This window comes from Mustela erminea, chromosome 21 (assembly GCF_009829155.1).
Source record: "Mustela erminea isolate mMusErm1 chromosome 21, mMusErm1.Pri, whole genome shotgun sequence".
NCBI lineage: Eukaryota > Metazoa > Chordata > Mammalia > Carnivora > Mustelidae > Mustela > Mustela erminea.
This window is the reverse complement of record NC_045634.1, coordinates 33,037,385-33,055,783: the sequence shown is the minus strand read 5'-3', so window position 1 is coordinate 33,055,783 and position 18,399 is coordinate 33,037,385. Positions and strand designations below refer to the sequence as shown.

The window sequence follows — 18,399 nt, the reverse complement described above, 5'->3', positions numbered from 1 at the left end:
AGCAATACTTTTAATAGTCATTTTACATAAAGAAAAACATTTAATGAAATAGAAGATGTGTATGATAATACTATATATTACATTAATATTGTAAAAGAAAGTGCAAAAATTTTCTGAAGAAAGGTGCCATGTTCTATCTGATGAATTTTTAGGCAATTAATTATGTTTCAAAAGATTTGCATTGTTACCATGGCAACTTTTATATAGTATTTTGAAAATAGCTGTTCTGATCTATTATAGCAAGAGTAGAAAACTGCTATTTAAAAGTGCATCTAATCAAAATGGATTTAGCATAAAATAATATAGTGTCGTTTTTATTATTTTCACGTTTTGAATGGAAGATTTCTTTATTATTTAAATGAAAGCACTTTGTGGATTTTTCTTTTCTTACACAGCTGGACTTTTCTTTTTATTAATGAGTGGAACCAAGAGCCAGAGTATCTTCCCGCAGCATCTCCAGCTTTCCTCCCCGTCGAGTCAGAGGGCAAACAATACCAAAGATAGGAAGCAGTGCGTTTCTCTCCTGCCTTACTTCCACGGGGTCCCTCCTCCACACGTCCATGAAAGACATTTTCTCAGTATTTTACTTCCTTTCCCCTATCTTTTTAATTGTAATTCCTCGGCAGTTTAAAGCTTCCTGCCTTTGGGCTTTTCCTAAAAAAAAAATTTTTCTCCCCAATTCTAAAACAAACTGGTAAACATCTCTGCAGCCGGTTAATAGCAAACTCCGGAGAATAATCGTCGTGTTAGGGACCCTGAAGTGTTCTCAGAGAACAGACTGAGAACCAGTGGGTAGCTTGTCATTCTGAATTTCAATCTTATCCCTCAATGATGGAAATATTCCAGCTTATGAGTTTAATAAGTCCCACTGGACCACACACACACTGCAGTGCCAGGACCCTGTGTTTCTGTTGTGTGTGTGCACTTTAAATGTAATGGTAAATGCATTTTTGATGTTGAACCAAAGGGTGTTTTTTTCAATTATAGCCCATGTATTTCTCAGTGGGAGGGCATACTAACTTGCTGAAATGCTTTTCACTAAAATTGGGTGTTCCTTTAGTGACTAAGGGTAGTTCGTAGAGATGATGGGTATTCAAAATCTTGTTTTCCATCATGACTCCAGTCTGCCCTTTAATACTACCATCGGCCTTTATAAATGAACTCCTGGCTGAGACCGATTACAGAAGCAGCTGTTACTATATATAGATACAGTTCAACCCTGAAATTACAATATTGTTGTCTTCGTGAGGTTGAGCTTCTCAAGTTTTAGTCAGTTCTTACATAGATTCAGATGAGAATGAAAGATACTATTCTAAATAATGAAAACTGGCACATGAATATGGATTTCAATTTCTTCTAAAAGTATAGCCTGTATTTTTCAGATGATGTGTATGTGCATATATGTCCCATGTAATCATCAGCATTCAGCATAGCAAATTTTTCAATAGAAATTTTTTCTCCTAATTTATTTAAAAGCAAAGTTATAACATTGAAGCATGGGATTTATAATGTCCATAGATACAACATATTTGATAATAGTACAAAGGACTGTATGGGGTGAATGAAAGTATGGTTGTGGGGTTAGTACATTTTACATGAAGTAGAGCAGTAACTCAGTGTGCCACAGATGTTGGCGAGGGTGCAGGAAAAGGGGAGCCCTCTTACACTGTTGGTGGGAATAGAGTATTCTTTTAAAGTTCACAGGAAAAGATAAGTTGGATTTTTTAGTTAAAGTTGTAATTTAGAAATGCAGTATTTGAAAAACCACATACAAGTGTGAGTTTGATCTTTAGTACAAAATTAGGATAGCATTATTTTGATATAATTAATATTTATAGCATAGGTATATATTTCTATAGATACATATGAACTTGATTTTAGCTTAGTTTTACAATTTTGCATTTGGCAGTGTTGTAACTCTAGCTGTATTTAAAAATTCATTGTGATTATTTCATATCAACATTTTCTTGCATATTCAGAAGTAAACTTTAATATTATATGAATCTAATGTAAATATACTCTTACCATTTTTTAAAAAAAGATTTTATTTATTTATTTGAGAGAGAGACAGTGAGAGAGAGCATGAGCAAGGAGAAGGTCGGAGAGAGAAGCAGACTCCCCGTGGAGCTGGGAGCCCGATGCGGGACTCGATCCCGGGACTCCGGGATCATGACCTGAGCCGAAGGCAGTTGTCCAACCAACTGAGCCACCCAGGCGTCCCTTACCATTTGTTTTTTAAAGAATTCCGTATACTTAATGTGAACAGCATCTTTACTGTAATTATAATGTATGTGTGGTGCTTTGTATGAGATTGAAACAAAAAATTGAGTTTGCAAAAAATTGTCTTTGCAAGTAGTCTGCTGCCAGGCTCCTAACACTGTCACTTATATGTGGGGTGACACAATGCTCAGACTTTTCTTCCCAAAGCTTTTGTAACTCTCCATTATTCAGTGTACGGCAGGGGCTTAGTACTTCGTCTTTAAAGTGTGCATGTTGTTTCTGGGCCAGTAAGATTATATTTTTCTGAAGCAAGAAATCCTTAGAATGGATGTGGAAATTCTTAAATCTTAAACCCAGAAGTGCAACCTATTCTAAAGTAAGGATACAAAAAAGTACATAATATTTATCTGAAATCTATAATTAACTGTTACATTCAGTTAATATATGCTTATTTACCAAATATGTGACATGTTTTTTTAGGATTTACGTTTTTAAAAAGGCATATATTTTGGAATATACCTGCAGTTGAACATTTTCCAATTTTAGTAATGCAGGATCATTAGTTATGTAACCATTCATGCTGACTACAAAAATAACAAAATGTTCCAGATGTTTCTTTTTTCTCCTTAGCAATTACAAACATCACTTAATAAAAGCTACATCATGTTACATATGATTTTAATAATACTTTTGAAAAATAATGTGGAAATTTCAAATACTGCCCATTTACTTTTTTATTTTTGTATTTTTTAAAGATTTTATTAATTTTTCCTCGAGAGAGAGAGTGAGAGCATGAACAGGGGAGAGGGACAGGGGGAGAAGCAGACTCCCCTGTGCGCAGGGGGCTCCTTGCAGGACTCAATCACAAGACCCTGGGATCATGACTTGAGCTGAAGGCAGATGCTTAATGACTGAGCTCAGGTGGCCCAGTACTGCCCTTTTAAATACCTAATTAAGATTTAGAAATGCAATAGTATTGATATATTTAATGATGTACATTTTTTTCAAATTTTATTCAAAATCATAGATCTTTACAGTAAATTGCCATTTTGTTTTATCCTGCTTATTACTTTGATGGCTGGTTTGGACAAATTATTCAACTCTGAATTTAAAAAGGAATTAAGTTGTTAGCTTGTAAGACTTGTGAAAGCTGCTTAGAAGCAAGGTCATACCAAATTATATGACAATATTGAAATTTTTATATTCTCTACACTTGGAAATTAAAAAGTAGTAAATTTAAAAAAGTAGTTAATCAAAGTATACTGATAATTAAAGTAAAAATACATTGACAAAATGGATTTTGAAGTAACTTATTTATTTTTAATACATAGCAGAGGGACTTGGAGTTTCTAGTCTGGCAGGTAAGGAGCTAAGAAGTCTTCACTCTGGCCTAAAATGATAAAAAGCTGAACAAACTGAAAAATCAACCACTCTTCTTAGATCTCTAAGAGAAGTGAGGTCATGAGGCAAATTATCACAACCTTTTAGAGCAGAGAACATTGGAATTATCAGACCAAGAATTTGAAGAAACTATGATTAATATGCTAAGGATTTTAATTTAAAAAATAGGCAACATACAAGGACAGATGGATAGTTTAAGCAGAGAGATTGAAATTCTAAGAAGAATCAAAAAGAAATGCTAGAGACCAGAAACACCAGCAAATGATGAATGCCTCTAGTGAGCTCATTAGTAGACTCGTTAGGGCTGAGGAAAGAATTTCTTAGCTTGAAGATATGACAGTAGGGATTTCCAGATCTGAAAAGAAAAGAGAAAGAGGAATGGGGAAATAAAAAGCAGAATAGAATATCCAAGAGCTGTGGGACAACTGAAAAGGTGTGTCATACACCTACTGGAAATGCCAAAACAAGAAGAAAGCAACAGAAGTGACAGTTGAAGCAGTGACTTAGGATTTCCCCAAATTAATGTCAGACAGCAAATCACAGACCCAGGAAACCCAGGAAATATGAAACATGTTAAATGCAAAAAACAAAAAACAAAACAACAAAACTATACGTAGGCAAATCATATTCACTGATTAAAAGAAGTGGGTGTAACTATGTTAAATTCAGACAGAGCAGAATTCAGACCAAGGGTAAAGAGGGATATTACATAGTGATGAAAGGGTCAGTACTCCAAAAAGACACAATAGTCCTTAATGTGTATGTGCCTTAATAGCAGAGTATTGTAATACACGAGGCAAGAATTGATAAAAGTGCAAGGAGAAATAGATGAGCACACTATTATAGTTGGAGACTTTACTGCTCTGTCAGACTGAACAGATCTGCCAGACAGAATCAGGAAGAGCGAAGCTGAACTATATAGCTTCTCCAGTCAACTATACCTGATGCACCTATAGAACCCTTCCTCCAGCAACAGCTGCTTGCACATTCTTCTCAAGCTCACATGGAACATTCACAGACCATATTTTGGGCCATAAAATCCATCTCAATGTCTTAAAAGTATAGAAATAATATAGGGTCTTCTCTCAGACATCAGCAGAATTAAACTAGAAACTGATAACAGAAATGTAACTTGAAGGTCCCCAAATACTTGGAGACTAAGCAACAGTCTTCTAAATAACACATGGATCAAAGAAAAATAGCATTTTGAACTAAATGAGATTGAAAACACGACAACATAACTTATGGGATGCAGCAAAAGCAGTGCTTAGAGGAAATTTATACTAGGAAAGAAGGAAGATCTAAATTTAATCTTCTAAGCTTCTACTTTGGAAAACTAGAAAAGGAAGAGCAAATTAAATCCTAAGTACGGAGAAGAAAAGAAATAATAAAAATTTAGATCAGAAATCAGTGAAATCAAAAATAAAAAATCAGTAGAGAAAATCAACAAAGCTAAAAGCTTTTTCTTTGAAAAGATCAATAAAATCTATAAGACTTTAGCTAGACTAAATAAGAAAGAGAGAAGGAACATAATACCAATACCAATAATGAAAGAAGGGATATTGCTATATAACCTGTGGACATTAAAAGGATGATATGGGAATGCTACATCAATTTCCTATCCCAAAATCTGGTAACCTAGATGAAATGGACCAAGTCTTAAAGATACAATTTGCCAAACTCACAGAAGAAATATGGAATCTGAATAGGCCTACATTTTAAAGAAATTGAATCAATAATAACATTTAATGATATTGTGATTTGTAAGAAATACATATTTAGTCATTCAGATGACCCCATTTCCCAAGTGTTGAGGGCCGTAAGTGTCTTTTGTTATGCTAATAAGGTGACTTTTAGAAAGCACCTGAGGAGGGGGCTGATTGCTGGTGGAGCCAGCCTATGATTAGAGGGTTATAACTTTTAGTCCTACCCCTTGACCGTAAGGTGGGAGAGGAGAGGAGTTGGATATTGAAAGATGGACAGCAGAGAGTGATTTAATCGATCATGCCTTTATAATGAAGCCTGCAGGAAAACACAAAAGGAAAGGGTGCAGAGGGCTCTCCAGTTGATGTGGTCTGAGTACAATCTCCTTGCCCCTTTCCACAGCCCTTGCCTTAATGTGTCTCTTCTATCTGACTGTTCCTGAGTTATATCCTCTTTTAATAAACAAGTAATCCAGTAAAATATTTATCTGAGTTCTTGAGCCCCTCTAGCAAATTAAAAGACTTGAACAGACCCTTCACTGAAGGTAGACGGCCTGTAAGTATATGGAAAGATGTCCGACATAGGGAATTACAGATTGAAACAATAGTAAGTTACTACTGCATCCCTATTAGAATGGCTTCTCCAAAACACTGACAACACCAAAGGCTGATGAGGATGGGAAATAGCAGGAACTCTGACTTATTTCTGGTGGGAATGCAAATGGTGCAGCCACTTTAGAAGACAGTTTGATCATTTCTTATAAAATATATTCCTACTGGGATCCAGTAATCACCTCCTTTGCCACTCCTTGTTATTTACCTAAATGAATTGAAAACTTATGTTTAAACAAAAACCTGTGCATGGATGTTTATAGCAGCTTTTTCATAACTGTTAAAACTTGAAAACAACCAAGATGTCCTTCAATAGATGAATGGATACATAAGCAGTGGTACATCTAGAAAAGGGAATATTTTTTATTGCTAAAAAGAGATGAGCTATCAGGCCATGAAAATACATAGAGGAAACTTAAATGCATATTACTAAGTTAAAGAAACCAATTTGAAAAGGTTACATACTGTATAATTACAATGATACAATATTCTGGAAAAGGCAAAACTATGGAGAGTATAACAGTATCAGTGGTTTCCAGGGGTTATTGAGAGAGGAAGAGATCAATAGGTAAACATAGAGGATTTTTAGGGCCTCGTGTCTATTTTATACATTTCAAAATGGTGGATATATGACCTTCTACATTTGTCAAAACCCATGGAATGAATAACACCAAGAGTGAACCCTAATGCAGACTGTGGACTCTGGGTGATGATGTTGGGTCAATGTAGGTTCATCATTGTAACAAATGTACTAGTCTGATGGGAGGTATTGATAGTGGGGGAGGTTGTGTGTAACTGGGGGTTAGGGAGTGAGTGGGAACTCTTAATTTCCACTCAGTTTTGCTGTGAAACTAACACTGCTCTTAAAAACAATTTATTAAGTTTTAAAAAGATTTTAAAAACAACAAAGTAAAAATTTTAAAAATGATTCCATTTTACTTGTTTGCTTAAATCTTTCTCGTATGTTTCTTTCGCAGCTATGAGCTCTAAATTTGCTTAAACATAAATCAGAAACCATTTTCACTTACACACAGACTTTACTAATAGTAATCATACACTCCAGAGATAAACTATAAAAGCCTATTCAACCCATCCTGTGGTTGAATTAATATATATTTTCAGTGAAAAGTAATGTAACATTACTAGTTAAAAAAAATACTTATATTTAAAAAATTTGTCAGGAATGCTAGTGCTTGAGGAAATGCAGGTGCTGAGGCAGGGGTGGGGGAAGGGGGCAAGAAGAGTTTTATAGTTAAGCATTCAAAGACTGAAGTACGGTTCGGTTACATGGAATTTTTCACTTCAAATAACTTTTTAGTTTATTAAAAAAAAAGATGACAATAGATTTGGGGAAGAGAGGAAAGAAGAGATCTTTTCTAGAAGGTGGAAAATGAAATAGAAAAGACACAAGAAAGTAACTTTTTAATAAATTAAGATAAATTTAATTAATAAATTAAGAGATGATGTAACTGACTAGACTAATTGCTGAGCATTAAAATAAAGGAGAAACGCAGTGTTATGGTCAGTACATGACTCCACTGATACTGAAGAGGAAGCAGATGATAAAGAGACACTGCTGTATTTTTCAATGATGGTACCAAGTATCTCTGGTTCAGAGTAGCTTGTTTTAAACAAGTACTAACCAAGTACTAACCAGGCCCGGCCCTACTTAGCTTCTGAGAGCAGACAAGATTGGGTGCGTTCAGGGTGGTATGGCTGTAAATCAAAACCTCAATGAGATACCACCTCATACCAATCAGAATGACTAACATCAACCAGTCAGGAAACGACAGGTATTGGCGAGGATGCGGAGAAAGGGGACCCCTTCTACACTGTTGGTGGGAATGCAAGCTGGTACAGCCACTCTGGAAAACAGTATGAAGTTTCCTCAAAAAGTTGAAAATAGAGCCACCCTATGACCCAGATATTGCACTACTGGTATTTACCCCAAAGATACAAATGTAATGATCCAAAGGGACACGTGCACCCAAATGTTTAGAGCAGCAATGTCCACAATAGCCAAGCTATGGAAAGAGCCCAGGTGGCCATCTACAGATGAATGGATAAAGAAGATGTGGCATATATATTCAATGGAATACTATGCAGCCATCAAAAATGAAATCTTGCCATTAGCAACAATGTGGATGGAATAAAGCGTGTTGTGCTAAGCAAAATAAGTCAATCAAAGAAAGATAATTATCATATGATTTCATAGCTCATTTGAGGAATCTGAGAAACAAGGCAAAGGATCATAGGGGAAGGGAGGGAAAAATAAGACGAAACCAGAGAGGGAGACAAACTATAAAGGGCTCTTAATCTCAGGAAACAAACTGAGGGTTGCTGGAATGGAGGGGTGTGGGAGGGCTGGGGTGTCTGGGTGATGGACCCTGGGGAGGGTCTGTGCTATGGTAAGCACTGTGAGTTGTGTAAGACTGATGAATCACTAACCTGTACCCCTAAAACAAATAATACATTATATGTTAATAAAAATAAATAAATAAATAAAAATAAACCAGGTGTGGGGCGCCTGGGTGGCTCAGTGGGTTAAGCCGCTGCCTTCGGCTCAGGTCATGATCTCAGGGTCCTGGGATCGAGTCCCGCATCGGGCTCTCTGCTCAGCAGGGAGCCTGCTTCCTTCTCTCTCTCTCTCTGCCTGCCTCTCAGTGTACTTGTAATTTCTCTCTGTCAAATAAATAAATAAAATCTTTAAAAAATAAAAAATAAAAAAAAAATAAACCAGATGGCAGGGTAGAGAGAGAAGAGGCAGGTTGAGGTGGATGGTTCCTGGGGATACATTAAATAATTAGTTACCTATTAGACTTGTGTTATAGTTCAGATTATATATATATTTATGTATTCATGTTTCATGTGTGATATTTTGCATGTTGTGTTAAAGCAATAACATTTTGCTACTAAAATAATATAAAACTTTTAAACAGTATAAACAAAGTATTGATTAAAAATTGACTTGGTATGCTAATTAGTCAGTGTGACCCAAATTTATTATATCTGCTAGGTATTTACTTAATTTTTCAAAAATATTTTAAGGTTACAATTGCTATTTATTATTTTTCTGTATTTTAATCAGATATAAATTAACAGTGAAAAATTGATAATTGCAAGGTTTAACTTTGTGGTATAAGTGAAGATTGTCTCATGTTGAGAGTCCTCATTTTTAGACCAATATTTTGACCGTATTAGAAAAGATACCAAATAATGGTCTAGATTTTGCCTTGAAAAAGGTTTTTTGGGTCAATTAATGTATTCTTGAATGCCCTTCTTTCTTTTTTTTTTTTTTTAAAGATTTTATTTATTTATTTGACAGACAGAGATTGCAAGTAGGCAGAGAGGCAGGCGGCGGGGGGGCGGGGGTGGAAGCAGGCTCCCCGCTGAGCAGAGAGCCCGACGCAGGGCTTGATCCCAGGACCCTGGGATCATGACCTGAGCTGAAGGCAGAGGCTTTAACCCACTGAGCCACCCAGGCGCCCCCTGAATGCCATTCTTGAAGTAACTACATAGGGTAATATTCAGAATATGTTTTTTGTTTTTGCTTTTGCCTTGGCGTTTCCCCTGTATCTGGGTTTTCAATAGGATCATAGACTTATAAACATCCTCACTCTTGGCTTCCTATTCTCCAGCATCCTAGAAGAACTGAGTTTACACATAGAGTCATAGAAACCCTGGAGCTGAGAGGTATGGTCGGGAAAACCTCTTTCAGAAGGTTCTTTTAGATGGAAGGAACAGAGACACGAGGTTAGATGCCTGACTCCAGCTCATGCTCTAGGCCGGCTCGGAGCTGGGTCTCCATCCCTGCTTGCTGCGTCCCAGCCGGACTGATGCTGCCTGTTTACTCCACCGTCCTCTGCTGGCCACATCAACATCTTGCAACCAGTAGTTTCCATCTTCCTTCTGTCCCATCTTCACAGTGAGCAGTATTGTTAACACAGCTTGTCTACCTGCCCTGTGTACCGCAAATACTTTGTGCAAAGACACTGAGTCACTATAAACACAGTGATGTTCCCTGGCAGAGGCCACAGTCCTCCCAATATTGTTTTACCCTTGAATTTGCTGCTTTGAATGAATTACCAGTATTTAAAAATTGGTAGCTTTTACGCAGAACTCTGGATGCTTCCATTTCTCTGGAAGTTTCATAAATCTGGCAACAGTGGAGGAGCCCTTTACGTAGAATCTGCCCCTTCTGTTTCACCGTGGTCCCCATCACTCCTCTAGGATCCCCAGTCCTCGGCCCTGTGTTCTTTGTCATTGATCATTTTCTAATCTCTTGCTTTTCACATTTGAATTACATGCCTTGATGTCTCTAGACATTTGGGGATTTCAACTCTCGTTCTCTGAAAGTATACCCTGAGATCAATAGTCCTAGTAGAAATTTTTTTTCAGGGCATAAAGATAAGGATTGATAAAGATAGCTATAAATAAGTTTTTTGAATAATGAAAATGACTGATATTTCTCCAAATTTGGTTTTCAAGGCAAACATGTCCCAGGTCAGGCAGGTGGGACTGCTGGCCGCGGGATGTCAGCCGTGGAACAAGGATGTGTGTGCTGCCGATGGAGACAGGTTTGCCTACTGCGCCACTCTGGCCATCTATATTTACCAGGTAAAATACTTCGGTTGCTTTTGGTTTCTCATTTTATTAGGTAAAATTAACATTTAATACATACTTTAAAATCCCTGTTACATAAAAGTTTTAAAAGTACTATAATGTAATTGATAATTATATTTTGTTGCTGTTTATACTCTATTGGCTTTGTAATTCAAGCTTTTAGAAAATGCCTATATCATAGTTTCAAGTTACTAAAAATCTTAATTGGCTTCATCAACCTTTATGTGCTGTTTGTCAGAAATTTCCTCAAGAATTAAAAGCTTCCAGTTTATGAGTGATGAGCAGTAGAACTTAATGCTTTTAAAATGTATCTCCATATAAATAATTGGAATTCATTTATTCATTTGTTTCAGACTTTGCTCAATAGCATTTCATATGAGAAAAAAAATCAGTTAGAGAATATGGGTTATCCATTAGAGGTCATTTTATTAAAAACCGTGCAGATATAAAATATTTTGAGATATTCTTGAGATACAAACCTTTATAATTCCTTTTTTTCATGTCTGAACTCTATCCAGACATCGCTATTCAGTTTCCAGTCTGAAGAGCCAATGGCCTTCCGAATTGCCCCAGATCGAGGTGCTATAAACATCTTAAATTCAGGACAAACTTTCTTAAACCTGGAGTCAGCATTTCTATGTGAGCAGCCAACCACTCGTCTGAACCACGGACGTGAGGGTTAGCTCTGTTTGGCTCCTGCTTCTCACTCCTGTATTTTAGGTTAACCCGGAGCCATGCTAGGGTTTGCAGCCTTCTCACCCGACTATTATCATAGTCTCTTACTATATCCTCTTCGCTTCTGCTTTGACTCCCTCTGATGGATCCTCCAGTGTAGTCGATCGTCTGTCATGCAGATCCGAAGTTTTCAGTCTTCAGCGGCTCCTCACCCCTTCTATTCACATCCAGACTTCCTGGTGTGACGCTGTTTTGCACTGTTTCCTCCTTTCACCTTGTGCCCCCCGGGCAGACTGTGCTAATTGTATTTTCTAAGGCATTTCAGACTCTTTTGCATCTTGCCTTTGCTTACACTGATTTTTCCATTTGCCTGTGTTGCCTGTTTGGAGAATGTTTTCTCATCTTTCAAATCTCAGCTCAAGTGTATAAACTATATTCCATATTCTGCCTTTTCCACTTTTGTGATAGCAAAGGACCTTATAAAATAGACTGTCTCTCTGCCTGCTTCCCTTTACCAGAATCTGTCTTCCTCACCTTTGAATTTCTCAAGTTACTCTGTGCTCTCTGGAATTTAAGATACTCATTAAATATTTTTTGAATGATACATTTTTTGTTGTTGTTTTGAAACAACAGTGCATTTCAGTGAAGAGTGAAAAAAATGATTCGTTATTCTGGAATAAAAATCTTTTTAATTACCAATACTGTAGTTTATTGAAAATTGAAGAAAAAATAGCATTACTCTATAAACTAGTTAAATAATAAAATACTGAGATTTTATATAGTCTATTATTCAAGACTATAGGAACACCAAGTAATCAACCTGAGTTTTAGTATAACATATCAGTCTAGGTAAAGTATTCCTTCAGCGAGTAAGGACAGAGAATAGATAAAGGCAGAACTTATTTTTTTTCGTGTTCACATTTGTCCAGTTTTATGATGACATTTTATGACTTGAATATTTAGGAAGATTGAGCTAAAATTATTAATATACAAAACCTATGAAGAAAATTTATGTGTTATTAAAGACTGAAACAAACTAAGAATCATCCTGATTTAAAAATTAAAACAAACTCAGGTGACAGTTCATTACAGAGTTCCCTGTAAAAACTTGTTTCAAAGTATGCAAATAGACAATTACATTTATATTAAATGGTGACATTAATATTCAACTTATGTTAATCAGTATTGTTTTAAATGTTATTGTCTAAATTGAAATGCTTTGAAAATTATGCTACATAAATATAAAATATTAAGGTTATTTTCAAAGGGAATATTTATTAACTCATACCTAGGGTCAATGTACAGTCAGAGTCTGATAGTTTGTCACACTCTGTATAATAATACTGACGTTTTATCACATCTGTCTGAACTATTAAATGATACTTGTAAATGCCATAAGAATTTTCCCTTTGACCATTGAATTGTGATGCGATAATATATTAACTACTCTAAAAATAATTTATGGTGCAGCTGAATGTAATGGTATAGACTCGTCATACTGAACTGTAAATATAATAGGAATGTATTAATAAATTAATCCCCATATGTATTTATATTGTGCTTAAGATACTACTTGGATAATTTGTATAGTAAAGCTTCTTCATGTACTTACTGTATTTATAGACTCTTCCACTGAATTTCTAACTTATGTAGCAGTTTTTCTGTTAGATACATTAGACACATTCACAGTATTTACCACAGATAAATCACTGAATGACTTAAAACTTACAAACCTATTCCTTACAAACCTATTCCTAAATGTACAGAAAATGTACTTAAATATATTTAAACAAGCCAACTTAAGATGATTGTAACTGCAAAACTCCACTTGTACTTCGTTCTTCTTAACAATATTTTCATCTGACATTGTTCAGGAATAGTTGAAGTTCAAGTAGTAAGAAATATAGAAATTATAGAAGGGAAACCTTAGGAAATAATTAGGTTGTTAGTCAAAATTTTATATGCAGAGATGTTCGCTACAGCATTATTTGTTATAGCAAAATTTCAAAGTGGCTTAAGTGGTAAACAATAGCAGATTTTTTTCTGCTCATCATCACTTATTAAGGAAATGCAAATCAAACTACAAAACTACAAGGACATCTCACCTCACACCTGCCAGAATAGCTAATCACAAGAAAAAAAATACAAACACAAAAATAAAAGCACAAGAAACAAAAGATGTTGGCAAGAATGTGGAGAGAAAGGGACCCTCATGCACAGTTGGTGGGAATGCAAACTGGTATAGCCACTGTGGACAACAGCATGGAGGTTCCTTAAAAAGTTAAAGATAGAACCACCCTATGATCCAGAAGTCACACCAGTAGGTATTTACCCAAAGAATACAAGCACACTAATTCAGAGGGCCGTATGCACCCCCATGATTGTAGCAGCATTATTTATAACACCCAAACTGTGGAAGCAGCCCAAGCGTCCACAGACTGACGAATGGACGAAGAAGTGGACGGCGTATAAATGGAATATTGCTCAGCCATAACAAAGAATGAAACTTGCCATTTGCAGCAACGTGGATGGAGCTGGAGAGTATGACGCTAAGTATAATAAGTCAATCAGAGAAAGACAAGCACCATAATGATCTCACTCCTATGTGGAAGTTAGAAAACAAAACAAGCAAAGGGAAAAAATAAGAGAGGGAGAGACAAATCAAGAAACAGACTTTTAATTATAGAGAATAAACTGATGGGGAAGGGTGGAGGGAAGGGGGAAATAGGTGCTGGAGGTTACAGAGGACGCTGGTGATGAGCCCTGCTAATGTGTGGAAGTGTCGGTCACTCTTGTGCACTGTATCAGCTGACTGGAACTAAAATAAAAATTTTAAGAAATGATTTCTTTCTTTTGATTAAATACGCTTAACACTTGAAAGCAAACCAAGGCTTGAAATGTGTTCATACCATGCATGTTATTAGGTATACTAATTTTCATGTATGTAGCTTTTTAAAATTAATGTGATTATTAATGAGAAGTGTGTTATCTAAAAAGAAGCACTGAAATGTCTTATTTATATATTTTTTTTAGTTGGATCACCGTTATAATGAATTCAAACTTCACGCAATTATGTCTGAACATAAAAAAACAATCACAGCTATCTCTTGGTGTCCACATAACCCTGATGTGTTTGCAAGTGGCAGTACCGATAATTTAGTGATCATTTGGAATGTTGCAGAACAAAAAGTCTTGGCTAAGCTCGACAATACAAAAGGTATATTTATAACTGGGTTTTATTTTACTAAATGAAATATTTTTATTTTAATAAGCAAAATATTTTATTTAAATTAGCTCAGGTTTTAAACTGAGCTTTTCAAACTTTCTAGTTTGAAACTGTTTAAACTGCTTTTCATACTTTCTAGTGCTAATTTATGTAAGAAATCTGTGGAAGAAATTTCATATCATGACTCATTGTACATATGTATAAAAACTGAAACAAAATTTCATGAAATATTTTATACTTAACACAATGATCCTTGAAAAATGATCAATACCAAATGATTTCATTAATATGTAAATATAACAAAAATTCCCAAAATAAATATAAAAATAATAACTGGTGAGATTTTCTTAATGGGACAATAAGTCTAGCCTCTTCATTACTGTATTCCAATCTGAAACATACAAGGACAGTGTTACACATGTAATCAGTGCCCTCCTGAGCTGGTTTCTTTCCTTTATTTTTAATTGGGTCAAGATAGAAAGTCCTAATTCACACAAGTAGGTCTTAGTGAATTGAATATTATGATATTCTTTCTAACTAACATCTTATCCCATGATAATGATGAAGTTATCATTTTTCTCTGTTAGATGTCACAATAATTCAATCACTTTTTAAACACCAAGGGTGTCTCAGTTATTTTATTTTATTTTATTTTATTTTTAAAAGATTTTATTTATTTATCAGAGAGAGAGAAGGGGAGAGAGCGAGCACAGGCAGACAGAATGGCAGGCAGAGGCAGAGGGAGAAGCAGGCTCCCAGCTGAGCAAGGAGCCCGATGTGGGACTCGATCCCAGGACGCTGGGATCATGACCTGAGCCGAAGGCAGCTGCTTAACCAACTGAGCCACCCAGGCGTCCCTGTCTCAGTTATTAATTATGATTTTGAGAGCTACTGCTGGACGTGTTTTCCATGTCCAGTTGTTTCTCTAACAATTACTGGTTATAGCTTTGAGACAGAAAACTGAGACTTGACCATCTCACTAATTTTATTTTGTTCAGTTTCTTTATAATCTTCTTTTCAGTGTGTAGCAACAATATTGAGAATTCATGGGCAATTGTATGGGAGGAACTCTTGCTTCCAAGATAATAATAATGCCTTTTGGAACCTTTGGATATGTTCAGCATACTTAGCATATTTCTTTTTCCTTGTCTTTTCAAATTTAGGTCATTAGGAATATTGAAAATACCAGTAAAATAAACCAGTTTTGTTATATAACTTCCATTAAAAAAATATTTGCCAAACAAGGTTAATTTTTCAGCTAGAAAAATGTGACTCTCATTCCCAAGCTCGTATAACCTGCTGCTTATTTTCATTTGCAACAACCCCTGAGCTTCAGTATTAGATAATGTGTAGTTTGCTCCAATCTCAGAGCAAAATTTTTTTTTAAAGATTTTATTTATTTATTTGAGAGAGAGACAGTGAGAGAGAGCATGAGTGAGGAGAAGGTCAGAGAGAGAAGCAGACTCCCTGTGGAGCTGGGAGCCCTATGCGGGACTTGATCCCGGAACCCTGGGATCTTGACCTGAGCCGAAGGCAGTCGTCCAACCAACTGAGCCACCCAGGCATCCCAGAGCAAAATTTTTTTAAAATCAACTCTATTCAGTGAGCCTCCATTAAAGGAACAGTTTTCCTTAAGATTTTCAATGCATCAATGAGAAAAAGCCATAATACTTTTAGTATAAGGCTTTGTGGTAGATAAAAACAGCAATTTATAGCCTCAGTCAGAAGTCTCAGTAGATTTTTCATGTTTTTTTGGTCAGTCCTGTTTCTCTACCAATCACAAATCCTACAGGTTTTTCCAGTATTGTTTTTATTGGGCAAGAGTGCATTTTCTCAATACTTTATATTCCACTTTATGTGAAAATAATTTTAATCTTTATGTGAAAAATACTCCTTGAATGCTACCTGATGTCATCGTTCTTACAAGGTTGTCACACAAAATCTGTACTTGGTTATAACTGCAGAATGACATTTCCTGAATGTTATGCATAGGTACAGCTTAGACAGTATAGTATTGTATTATCACCTCGTGTACCCACTGATTTGTCATAAAACGCTATGTGCATCACGTCTTTTCATGATGGAAGAGTTTTGTTATTCATTAGCTTGGTGCACCATAGCTTTTTTGCCACTGAGCATACAATTAAATAAGACTTTTCATTAGCTGAATCATTGAACATTATATAAAAAACTAATGATGTACTGTACCTTGGCTAATTGAATTTATATTTAAAAAGATAGCTAAGTCCTAAAATAAAAAGCTTTTCAATTGCATTTTTAGAATTATATCATTGTGGTAACAGTTTTGATCACTTTTATATATTTTTCCTTTCCTTATGCATATTCTCTTTTGTTCTGAAAATTTTCTTCACAATAAGTTCCTCATGCTATTTCTAAATATCTTAATTTGAAAATTGAAAGCTTTATTTGCAAAAAAATTATGAATATTTGGGTTATTTTCATTGTAAGTAATTCCCTTTGAAATGTCTTAGACTCTATCTTTTTTTCAGAATCTGGCTTAAGCAAAGTAGACATTTGCATTTAGTCAAACTTTAAAAAATCAATATTAGAATTTGAAACTGCCTCTATTTTTTACTTCATCATTCTGTTTTCCACAGTAATAAAAATTTTACTTAAAACAAGTATTAGTTTGTTTAAATGTAAAATGTTAAAATTATCATGAGGTTGAAAAATATCGCACTTGATAATATCCTTTCAGAAAAAAAAAAACAATACCGAAACCAATGGATAATAGTACTACCTAACCGTCTTAGACTATTTTGGGAAGAATTAAATGAGTTAATGTTTTACAGAGTTCTTAGAAGTACTTACAAATAATGAGCCATTATAGAAGTCTTTTCTGTTTTACCTATATCACATTGTTTCTAGTTCCTTCTCTACCTTGCTTTCTCTCTGGAAACACGCATTCAGAGAGCCCGTGTTCCAGAGGCGTTCTTCCAGTGTTCGATGGTGGTTTGACCCATTCAGAGTGTCTCATCCCTTATTGGGAAATTCGACTTCTGTTAATGTAGTCTAAAACCACATCAGCTTTTTATTGGCCTTATTCATGGACTTATCCATTCCTTCTGTAAATATTTATGGAGTTACCATTTTATGTCAGCCTGAACTAGGGGTTAGGCTTCTGGTTTCTGCCTCTTGGAACATTAAGAACATAAATTGAATTTACTGTCAATGAACAAATTAAAGCTGTCTTTTTTTTTATATCATTTCCTCTTCCTGGGAAATACTACTTATCCCATACATTAAACTCTACTGCTTCCTCAAAGTATAATCCAAATCCAGCTTCTTTCCAGGACAGTTGCCCAACAGTTCACAGACTTTTCTATACGTCACAATCATTTGGAAAACCTTGTTGTTGTTTTTTAAAATATTTTATTTATTTATTTGACAGAGAGCATGTGCACAAGCAGAGAGAGAAGAGGGAGAAGCAGGCTCCCCGCTGAATAGGGAGCCCGATGCAGGACTCGATCCCAGGAGCCCGGGATCATGACCTGAGCCAAAGGCAGAGGCTTAACCGACTGAGCCACCCAGGCACCCCTGGAAAACCTTGTTACAAATAGATTCCTGGGTCCTAATTCCATATGATCTGATGTGCTTATTCAGTTTGCTGATTCGGATGCATTTGTAAAGTATCTGTGTTGGGAGGTTCATAATCTCTGTCTTGAGTTAGAAATTTACCATAATACTTATTTTATATATGATTTATTTGATCACAGTAATAGAGAGGGGAATACAATTAACTTTTGTATTTCTTTTATAGCTTAAAAGGGTCTTTTACATGCATTATTATATTTCTCTTATTCATGTGGAATAGGTGTACAGCTATTTTTATTTATCTGCATTTTATAGATGAGAAGACAGATTTAAGAGGTAAAGTTACTTGAGTTCATCTAAGCAGTACTAAGATTTGAATCTAAA

General features: G+C 35.5%; 1 protein-coding gene across 2 annotated transcripts in view; it reads left to right on the top strand.

The window, feature by feature from the left end:
• The window catches only part of WDR17 (WD repeat domain 17), a 107,727-nt gene that overhangs the window by 27,619 nt on the left and 61,709 nt on the right, over positions 1–18,399 (top strand). For both annotated transcript variants that reach the window (XM_032329119.1, XM_032329118.1), the window contains exons 5-6: positions 10,425–10,553; positions 14,268–14,451. In XM_032329119.1, the coding sequence (XP_032185010.1) occupies positions 10,425–10,553; positions 14,268–14,451 (313 nt within the window). The remainder of the gene's footprint in view (positions 1–10,424; positions 10,554–14,267; positions 14,452–18,399) is intronic.